The sequence below is a fragment of the Grammomys surdaster genome, unplaced genomic scaffold, assembly GCF_004785775.1.
Source record: "Grammomys surdaster isolate TR1022 unplaced genomic scaffold, NIH_TR_1.0 145, whole genome shotgun sequence".
NCBI lineage: Eukaryota > Metazoa > Chordata > Mammalia > Rodentia > Muridae > Grammomys > Grammomys surdaster.
In genome coordinates, this window is record NW_021604603.1 from 193,576 (window position 1) to 204,810 (window position 11,235).

An 11,235-nucleotide genomic window follows, 5' to 3' on the forward strand; every position below is an offset into this window, starting at 1 on the left:
AGAGAGAGAGAGAGAGAGAGAGAGAGAGAGAGAGAGAGAGAGAGAGAAAAGTTAAAAAGGGCTAGCCACATAGCACTTGCTGCCAGTTCTGACAACCTGAGTTTGATCCCAGGGACTCACACTGTGGAAGTAGTGAATGGACTCCTGCAAAATATCTTCACTTCTGTGTGTGCACAATGGCATGTACGCACCTATGTCCATGCATACATAGACACATTACATCCATACACCACACATACATAAAGTTAACTTTTTTAAGACAGTAAAGGCTAGGTCTAGAGGTCTTCACATATAATCCCAGAAACTTGGGAGAATTAAACTGGAGGCTTTTGTGTCTGACAGCAGCCTGAGCCACTTAATAAGATCTTGTCTCAAATAATAATAATAATAAAAAAAAACAACTGTGGGTAAACCTTGGATTTCACACATAAAGAATACTATAATACTACCTTCAGACATCCAAACAAGTTATATATAAGAGAAGAAAATTGAGATTAGCTTCAACATTCTCTGTAGATTAGATTCAACATTCATCATCCACCAGGAAAAAAAATCAGCTGCAGTATCCACAAGATATCTGACACTTCCATACTTATTTATAATACATTATGATTGGTGTCATCTCTGTTCTCTTTCACTCCTTCCTACCCCTATCACTCACCCTTCTCCCTGCAAGTTCCACTTGTATCTTTTTGTTTTGTGATTTATTAAGTTTAACTGGGTACATTCCCCCTTACATATCAGTGTGTCAGATAAATTTGAAAGCCCACTCATGAGAGTAAAAAAGGAGGTCATTCTGAAGGCCAGCATGGCTAATACTGGCTATCAAGGGACAATTGGATCACTTATGCACAATAGTAGTTTGTAACTACATTTTTACAAAGGCATCAGAACATTGTTCAAAAGAGCAAAAGATTGGAAATAGACATCAATCAGTCCAAAGAGTTAAGCCATGACACAACCATACAGTAAAGTTTTCTGCAGTTGTAAGAGGTAATTAATGAAGAACCTCTCTACATACAAGCATAAAATATGTACAAGATTTACTGATGAGTATAAAAGTCAAGTGTGATTCAAAAGTACATTTTTCCCATTCTTTTTCGAGGGTATGGCCACTCGCATGCTTCAGTTAATGGCACGTATGGGTGGCACTAACACACTTAGTGAATTGGAAAAAAAGCAAGCAAACAAATAAAAACACAAAGTTGGGAGAGGAGGACATGTTGTGGGGAATATAGGGAAATTAGAAGGGGAAATAGGGATGTATTCCTATTTCATTGTTTGCATGTATGACATTCTCACAATACATGTGTGCAATTCTCAAGAATAAATTAGAGTATAAAAAACTAAACCCAGCTTGGTTTAATGATGCAAACCTTTAATCCTAATACTTAGGAGGCAGAGGCAGGTGGATCTCTGTTAATTTCAGGCTAGCCTGGTCTATATAGGGAGTTCTAGACCAGTAATGGCTACATAATGAGACTCTGTCATTCATATGTACATAATATGAATATATTATATATATATACATATATATAATTAGATCATTTGAATAGTTTAAAAATGAACTAAATGCATTATCAGAAACATTTGCTGATCTCTTGGCTTGTATTTGAATGAGGAAACACTACAATGATACAAAGAAACTGAAAAAAGATAAATTCTTTTTTAGCACAGGAAAGAATAGGGCACACAGAGATGGGATGGAAGTGAGAATTCTCAATATGTACTCTTGATGTCACTTCAAAATTTGAAAGTAGCTATTTTAAAGTTAATTTGGATGAATTGTTTATTTTTATTTTTAAATTGTATATATTTAGTTAGCTTTTACATCCCAATTGCTCCCCACCCCCAGCCCTCATGTCACAGAGTCCCTCCTACAGAATCCCTTAACCCCTTATCCTCTACTACTCTAAGATGGTGGATCTCCTTTGGGAAAGCCCCCACCCCACCTCTATTAGAAGAATTATTTATAAAATACCTCACACTTACCCTTCTAAGCAGCTGAATTCTATCTGTGATCCAAAAGAGAAATCTGTCTTAACTTGCACATGTCCATTTTGTAACTCTCCTGGATTCCTGCACAATTTTTCTAGAGAAAAATCAAAATGATGGTAAGTGATGCCCACCACCCACAAGCACTGCAATTAGAAACTAACAAGTCTATGACCACCTCCACATCCAGAAAGAACTACTTGTTTAGAGTCACATTTATCTGAGTCTGACTCACTGAATTTTTGTTCTGGAGGGAAAATAAACACAAATTTTGATTTCTTCATTTTCATTCTGGTGTATTTTAGCAAGAACCATTTCCTTGATTATGAGAGGGGGAGGGGGAGGGGGAGGGGAGAGGCAGAGGGAGGGGAAGAGGGAGGAGGAAGGGGGGAAGGGGGGGAGACAGGAGGGAGGGACAGAGACAGGAGGGAGGGACAGAGACAGAGAGAAGGAGGGAGGGAGGGAGAGAGGGGGAGGCAGAGATTATATGCTGTTACTGTTACTGTTGGGGACAGAATGTATGTATTCCCTGCTCATAGTGAATTATCTGCTCTTCCAAATCCATGAAATATTTTGTTTTGTGCACCACTTTACTTAATTTTTGAATTAGTATACAAAATAATGAGTTTCATTATGGCACTTTCATATATGAATAGCATTGTATTTTATCATATTTACCAGCCATTGTTGTCATTGTCCTTTACCCAATGTATGTATGTATGTATGTATGTATGCATGCACTGTGTAGGTTGGTATTATGTGTACATACATGCAATAATGTATGGATGCATAGATATATATACATGTATTTTAAAATCTAGATTCTGCATATAAAAACAAACATTCACCATGCGTTTGAGGTAAAATTGCTACTTTCTGACTATTTAATCCTAAGGTATTTTTATAATTATTATTATCATTACTATTTTTACTATTGTTGTTGTCATTATTATTGTTTAGGGGTTGAGGTGCAGTCATGCACATGCAACAGCATGCATGTGGAGGTCAGAGAACAACTCTGGAAGTCAATTCTCTCCTTCCACCTTTACATTGGTTCCAGGAATCAACCTTAGCTCATCCCCTTTCTTATAGAATCCAGAACAATCAGCCCAGGGGTGGCACCACCCACAATGAGCTGGGCTCTCCCCCATAAGTCACAAATTAGGAAAATAGCCCACAGACTTGCCTACAGCCAGATCTATGGAGGCATTTTTTCAACTGAGGCTCTCCCCTCTTTGACAACTCTGGCTTGTTGACATAAAACTACCCAGTACAATTTATCTTTCTTCATTGCAATTAGCACATGTCTTAATTTCTGCTTTCTTTTTTTCTGCTTTCCAGAATATCCACACTTGTATATATTAAAATTGCTAGTTGATTAATTCACTAGTTCCTTAGTGACTTAAAAATTCAGTAATTATATAACCTGAGACAACTCTTCAAAACTGACAATTGCACAAGTCAGAAAAATAAACATCGGTACTTACTGACACAGGAGATATCAATCTGCCATTCCCCCGAAGGTCTACAGGAAATAGTCTGGCTTGAGGTTGCCCTACTATAGCCAGGGCGACAATTGTATTTCAGGGTGGTGTAACTTTCGAAGTGTGCTTGATACACCTGACTTGCAGGCAGGGCATAGGCTAAATCAGGTGGTGGACCACATTTGCCTAGACACCAAAGGGACAGGAACACCAAATGTTATCCCCTGAGACACAGCATCTTAATGCTTCAGTAGTATGGTTTTAGAGAGAGAACAATTCTTTTCTCCTCTATCAAGGAAAATCAAAAACTACTTCTCTGTCATGAATCCATGAGAGATGCGCAAATGATGTTTGTTGATAAATGATGATGGTTAAAGGCTACATTTTAATCTCTTCTCTACCATATAAAACACCTCTAAATAGGAGACAGATGTAAGCTTCAGCAGCCTACATTATCTATCTCTGCTCAGAGTGCATACATGCAAAACCAAAAATTCCTATAAATTTGCCTTAACAGATATGTATTGTTTCATTTGAACTGATATAATAAGCCAGACATGGTGGTGTGTAAGAAAGATTGTGAAATCAAGTCTAGCCTGGGCTACATAGAAGAGAAAGCAGAATTCTTGAGATATAAAAATCTTAATACTACTTTCCCTATTAGAAATGAATGGTGATATACAACTAAGTTACCATTTAAGAGCCCAGTGAAAGTACACTCTCCACTTCTCTATTCCAGATTAACTCCCAGGCTGCTAAATGTGTTCCATTGCTGTTAGACAATATAGATTTATTTCAAATCCTGGTTGGGAAACAGGTTGCCTTGGAGATTTAGATAAGAAATTCTAGATTAAACACATAGAAATTGCCCCGTTGTGTGTGACACTAACTCCAGCTGGCCAGATAAATCCTTTGCTGATGAAACTGGATCTCCACTAACTTAGCTATCTCATATTTTTAAGTCTTGTAAGTAACTGTTGGTTGTCCATCTGGACCGGTTGTCCACCACTCACCAAACACAGCAATCCAAAGAGCAGCAGTGAAGGTCATTTGGAACAAAGTTGGGCCAGAGACTCTGCAGAGCGTAGAAAAGAGCCAGGCCACAGCATCTCTGTTTCTGTGAAGCCTCCCATGTGCAGTTCTGGTGGGGCACAGGGCCTGCTGCTGCTTTGCCCACATTTGTTCTGCCAGGAAACCTGAATTTAGAAAACAATCGTTTAATCTACTTGCTATAGAGCGTCAGGATACATTCTATGTCTGCCACGTCTTCAAGAAAACTACAGCTTAGGTGGGAAGATGAGACATGAGCACAGATGTTACAACATGATACAGTGAGGACTCACCTCTGCAAAAGCCACCTCTAGGAAGAGAAATTCAGTCCACATGGAAAAAGGAAGTGAATTTGCAGAGGAGGCTACACCAGAGCCCAGTGTTCTGTGAAGCCAGGGAATAAATTCAAGTCAGCTGGAAGCAGGAGATAGCATTACAATTTGGCAAATCAGAAGTCCTTCTCCTTTCTCTCGGTTTCTTTACTATATACCTAACCCCTAAGATTATTCAGATTGTAGATACGTATTGAAGACTTAAAAAGCTAATGTCCAAATATAAGAGAAAACATACAACATTTGTCTTTTGGGGTCTAAATTATCTCCCTAGGCATGATTTTTTTTAAAGCTTAATCTGTTTATCTGTGAATTTCATGATGTCATCTTTCTTTCTTAACAGCTGACTAATATTCCATTGTGTCAATAAATCACATTTTCGTTACCCAGTCATTAGTTGATAGACCTGTAGGTTATTTCCAATTTCTGGCTATTATGAATAGAACAGCAAGGAGCATAGATGAATAATTGTCTTTGCAGTTGGATGTAGAGTCCTGTGGGTGTATGCTCAAAGGTGGTTTAGCTGGATCTTCCGGTAGATTGGTTTTCAATTTTCTGAGGACCCGACATGCTGATTTCCATAATGGCTGTATCAGTTTGCACTGGCACCACCATTGAATAAGTGTTCGCCTTTCCCAACATTCTCTCCAGCATGTATTGGCATTTGTTTTATTGATCTTGGCCATTCTGACTAGAGTAAGATGAAATTTCAAAGTTGGTTTGATTTCCATCTGGCTGATGGCTAAAGGTGATGGACACTTCTTTACGCATTCCTCAACTATTTGTGTTTGATCTTTTGAGAACTTGCTATTTATTCTGCATCCTCCTTTTAACTGCGTTATTTATTTTCCTGATGTTCAGGGCATTTCTTTTTAAATTCTTTCTATAGTCTAGAAACTAATCCTCCACCAGATGTGCAACTCATGAAGATTCCTAAAAGAGGATGTTTTCTTCTTCATTCTGCAGCTGCAGCTTTACCCAAATAATCGTGTCCTTTACCATACAGAAGCATTCTAGCCTCATGAGGTACCATTATTGTTGGTCTTAATGCCTGTGCTGCTAGTGTCTTCTTCAGAAAGTCCTTTGCTGTGCCAATGAGTTCAAAGCCTATACAACATAGTCTTACAAAGAGGAAACTGGAATATGAGGGTTAAATAGGGAGGGTAATGGGAGAGTGGAATAAACAAGAGAATATGGAAGTGATAGCTAATATTAAAAGCCATTTGAAAAATTATATAGAAATCTGCTACTGTAGACTCTTCCTAAAATATATACATCTATGGAATAAATTCAAATGGAATAACCATATAATGGGAGAGACAATGCCTCAACTAGATACCTTATGCTACCAAATAAATATCACAGGCTGTTTCTACGGCTATTGGTTGCTTTCCACCTGATGGTAAGATCCCATTGCTGAATACAACATTACTTATGATGTCAAACGGAGAAACTAAGCTGGTACCTAATTAGAAGCTTCACCCTTACTAACTAGCATATGCACACTATAAGAGGAGAAATATAATCATCAATATCACCTTGATACAAATTCTAAACCCACAACAGAGATCTGCCTGCAAGATATCCTGGTGCAATAGTGACACAAATGTTATGGGAAGAGACAATTGCTCTTTTCATTATTGGATTTAAGGCCCATTCCATGAGATGGAATCTATACCTGGTACTGCTAAATTGTCTAAGATAGGCCACGACTTAGAAGAAAACCTATTATTATTATTATCATTATTATTATTATCATTATTACTATTACTATTATAATTATCATTATTTTGCTAACTGAACAGGGCAATAAAATGAATCCTAATGATACATTGCTATATTGGAATTAACGTGGTCACCCAAAACTGGACAATGTGCAGAATGTGAGAGACTTTAGAGCACTCAATCCTAAATGGGATGTCGTCATCAAACCCCTCCCCTCAAGGATCAGGGATCTCTGAAGAAGAAGAGGTGGAAAGACTGTAAGAGCCAAAGGTGGTAGATGGCTCACTCTAAAGAAATAGCATCTTCCATACACAACTCTTTAAGTTTTTTTACCTTAAAAATTCTACAATACATGTAGTTCTATGTACAAATATATAAATATAGTTTTAACGAACTCTTCTCATCTGGGTTGATAGTGATGGTAGGTCCTCCAAGACTCAAAGACCACCTAACAAACCCCCTAATACCAGACATAAGAAGCCCTTTTTCTGATCTTTTATCTAGGACTGTCCAAGAGGCTCTTAAGACATACAACCTATTGCTATCGACCTTAGTTACCCCTTAACAGTGAAAGGTATGTCTCTATTGCTGAAGATACCATGCACTTCAGAAGCAAGACCTAGAGACCCCTGAAATAGACCTGATCTGAATGTCCCCTCCCTGAGGACTTAAATGTTACTAGAAGGCATCACACAAGCTTCCAAAAAGAGGTGGGAGGCAACCAACAGTCCTACCCAGCTATGATGCCTATGAATGTATCAATGACCAACATGACACACTAACCTCAAGGGTGTAGTAGTAGGACACATAGTTTGAAAGTAATCAGAAACTCTCTAATTGGATTTAAGACCCATTCAACAAGATGGAAACCATGTCTGTTACTGTAAACCTAGCTAATCAACTACTCAGTGTTACTGAAGTCCTAGTTATTAGCAAGAATCTACAACTTCTAATTTACTAAACCAGCATAGTCTCTAACAAGAATCTATAAACATTTATCCTTTTACTCACACAGTCTTCACCCCACATCAGAACACACACACACACACACCAAAAAAACAAAAAAACAAAAAAACAAAACCCAACTTGTCTTTCCAACAGAGAACACCACAGAAAATCACAATCAAAATTCAGTTATGGGACCCAGTTCTAATGGCTACATCTAAAAAAACACTCTTGCACCTGAGGGGAAACTTTACAAAAGAGGTGGCAAAAAGATTGTAGGAGCCAGGGGATCAAGGAATTTACTGTGAAATTGTGTTACCTAATAACATTAGAAACTGTATCAAAAAAGTCTCACCAACCATGACCTCCCAAACATGACCCAAACAAGGACACTAATGAACATATAAACTAGACAGGGGAATCCCGTGAGGCTTTGATTCCACATAAAGAACTATAGGCGACTGAGGAAAGCTAGGAGTGAGAGATGTGATCTTCCCCATGTAAGAGCCACCCCCATTGGTTTCCTACTGCCAAATGATCAGTCCTGAAAACAGACATATGAGTAGCAGTATATGGACTGAACAGGTTGTATTTAGGAATATCTGCATGCAATAATAATTAATGAAAAAGGAGGCCATATTTGAAAGAGACCAAGAAGGGCTGTATGGGAGGATTTAGAGGGAGAAAAAGGAATGGGAAAATGTAATTAAGTTATAATCTCAAAAACAGTAAATAGAACACAGAGGTGCACACACTGAAGAGCCTACTGACCAGCTTTACCTACAGCGCCCTACCCAAGTGCTCAGTAACCCACTGACCTGCAACAGCAGAGAAAGACTCTGTGGTGGTGCCTGGATCTCTACTCTACTAGTTTCTCCCAAGATGAGAGCTGATCATATTATCCTAAAGCTGGCCAGTACTTGCTCCATCAAAAAAGTTCCTGGAGTCTACCCACGCAGGTGATCCTTGCATTCTACCCACGCAAGTGGCTGGTCAGGCGGTTGAATAAGACAGACAGGAAGAAAGTCTTCCCGGTCCCAGTGGATGATTAACAGACTGGAGCAGCAGTGTTTACCTAATCTCCTTGTCTCCGAGCCCTCATTCTTCATCATGTGTTGCAATTATTTATTTTCTTCCCTGCCAACCATTTCCCCTAAGTTAGAAGGGTGATCGGAATTTGATGCCAGAATTTTCTGTCTTTTCATAATCATAAGAGTTACGCAACACAAAATCCAACCAGTCTAGAAACCCTGAGTTGGCGTTCAGACCCACTCTGACCAAAATGACCCTCTTCCCAGAACACTAGTCCCAGAGGCACTCAGGGACCTCAGTCCTGAGAGCCATGTTCTTCACTGGTCTCCATGCATCCCCAGAAGCTACAATAGACACAGCTACAATAGCTGCATTTTGTTTATTGAGTTCCTGTTTTGTGTTGACTTGCCTGGAGCATTCTCAGAGCTCAACAAATGTTAACAACTACCACCACCAGGCACCAAATGATCTCCAGAAGTCAGTCTGATGCTATTCACTACTCAGACAAATGCAATGAAGCTACTAATCTATGTGTTTGAGATCACATAAATCTACAGAAAAAGTCAATTCCTGAAATGGCCCATTTAGTCTCTTATTAATAAGTTTAAAGATTTGTGTGCCCGCCAGGCAGTGGTGGTGCACACCTTTAATCCCAGCACTTGGGAGGCAGAGGCAGGTGGATTTCTGAGTTCGAGGCCAGCCTGGTCTACAGCGTGAGTTCCAGGACAGCCAGGGCTATACAGAGAAACCCTGTCTCGAAAAAACAAAAAACAAACAAACAAACAAAAAGATTTGTGTGCCCAAAAGATTGCTATTGAAAAAGCAGTTCTGGACCAGTGAGATGGCTCTGTGGGTAAATATGCATGCTACGAAGCCAAAAGACCTGAGTTTTATCCCCCAGAATGAACCAACTCGTACATGTTGACCTCTGACTACCACATGCATACCATACCACAAATGCCCCTCATGTAAATAAATAATTGTAGCTCTAAAAATAAGTAGTAAAAATTAGTTTTTACTGGATGTAGTGGTACAAGCTTGTAACTGTAGCACTTAGGAGGTTGAGGCAGGAGGATTATGAGTTCAAGATCAGTCTGGGCTACATAGTAAGATCCTATCTCAAAAACCAAGGGCTGAAAATGCTATTCAGTGGTAGAGCACTTGTCTGATATGCACAAGATCCTTAGGTTGGATCAACATGGTAAAAACAACAACAACAAAAAACTCTTTGGCATCATAATTTATTCTCTGTAATAAACACTAATGGCCCTACAAATTGAGCTCATTGGTGAAGTTTGACAAGGATATAAGATTTAGGTTGAGCCTTCAATGATAAGCAGAAATTACTTAGATGAAAATGAGGATATCAGAGGTAAAGAAAGCTCAGCCATGTCACAAACGTAAGAGACTGATTTAATGTGACAAGACTCCACATAAAGGAGATCCTACAAAGTCCTGGAAGCTGACTTGGAGGAAATAACGCCCTTGAGTTCAGTCTTCCAAATATCGTTTTCCAATGTGTTCAAGTTCTCTTCCTGCTTTTTACTATGATGGGCGCAGTGTTTTCTTTCCGAGGGGATTAACTTATTTTACTCTCACCAGATGATTTGGCCTTCTATTTTATGAAAGCATTCTGTATGAGTTTTATCCATGTCATTTTTTTTCCTCTCCTGGTCAGCCTTGATTTAAAGGGTAGATTCTTTTCTACTTTTTTTCACGTTGTGCCTTATTCCAAAGTGTTTCTGTAATCTTGACAAAGCTTCAAATTCCTTTTCCTTCTTCTTAGTCTGATGCTGAACTTCTCGGGAATGCAGTTCATCTGCAGGTCCAGATGTCTTCAGTTTATTTCTTGTAATTTTTCTGAAGTCTTTAACATTGCCGAACATTTCTATTATAAACTGCCCTTGCCCTTTGACTCTTGTGACTCTTAGTTGATTCTTGTCTCTTGTGACTCTTAGTGCAGTCAACTGGGAGCTGGGCCTTTGGGCATGTCTGTGGGGGATTGTCTTGATTGTGTTAACTGAGGTGGGAAGACTTGAGGACTACAGGTGACACCATTCCCTGGGCATGAGTACAGTAGAAGAGAGTGAGCAGAGCATGCTAGGACATGCATGTATTTATTGTCCTCTTCTGACTGAGCACATAATATGATCAGCTACTTTAGCTCATGATACCTTTAATTCCCCGCCATGATGGACTGCAATGTGGAACTGTGAGAGAAAAACAAACAAACAAACAAAAACTTTCTCCCTTAAGTTGCTTTTGTAAAGGTATTTTATCACTGCAACAGGAAAAGAAACTAAGACAGCTCCCATAACTAGCCCTAAACTCTTCTGAATCTTCTAATTTCTTTTAACTTTTTGATAACTCCTTTTTCTTACTCTTTTCCATAAAAAAAAACACATTTCACCCCCTTTTCTCTCCTTTTTATTTTGTTGTTTAGAAAGATCTTACTATATAGCACTGGATGACCTGGAACTTGATCAGGCTGGTCTCTGACATACCTAGATCTTTTCCTTATTTAAAAAAAAAATCTCTTCACTTTAATGAATTTATTTATTTTCATCCTTTACATATCCCCAGTAGGAGGACCGTTCCATAGTGTCTCACTGTCTTTGATTACTGTCCACAGTCCCTTCACATTATTGTTGTTATCCAAGCGATGAATTCAA

The 11,235-nt window shown here is 38.8% G+C and overlaps 1 protein-coding gene across 2 annotated transcripts in view; it reads right to left on the bottom strand.

The window, feature by feature from the left end:
• LOC114618911 (C4b-binding protein alpha chain-like) overlaps positions 1 to 8,557 on the bottom strand; it is a 39,352-nt gene extending 30,795 nt beyond the window's left edge. The window contains exons 1-5 of one of the 2 annotated variants that reach the window (XM_028764756.1): positions 8,350 to 8,557; positions 4,823 to 4,913; positions 4,493 to 4,675; positions 3,483 to 3,665; positions 1,993 to 2,092 (exon numbers count right to left, since the gene is read on the bottom strand). In XM_028764756.1, the coding sequence (XP_028620589.1) occupies positions 1,993 to 2,092; positions 3,483 to 3,665; positions 4,493 to 4,658 (449 nt within the window). In that variant the 5' untranslated portion in view covers positions 4,659 to 4,675; positions 4,823 to 4,913; positions 8,350 to 8,557. The remainder of the gene's footprint in view (positions 1 to 1,992; positions 2,093 to 3,482; positions 3,666 to 4,492; positions 4,676 to 4,822; positions 4,914 to 8,349) is intronic. The other variant, XM_028764757.1, reaches the window with a different exon arrangement.
• Positions 8,558 to 11,235: the final 2,678 nt, after the last annotated feature.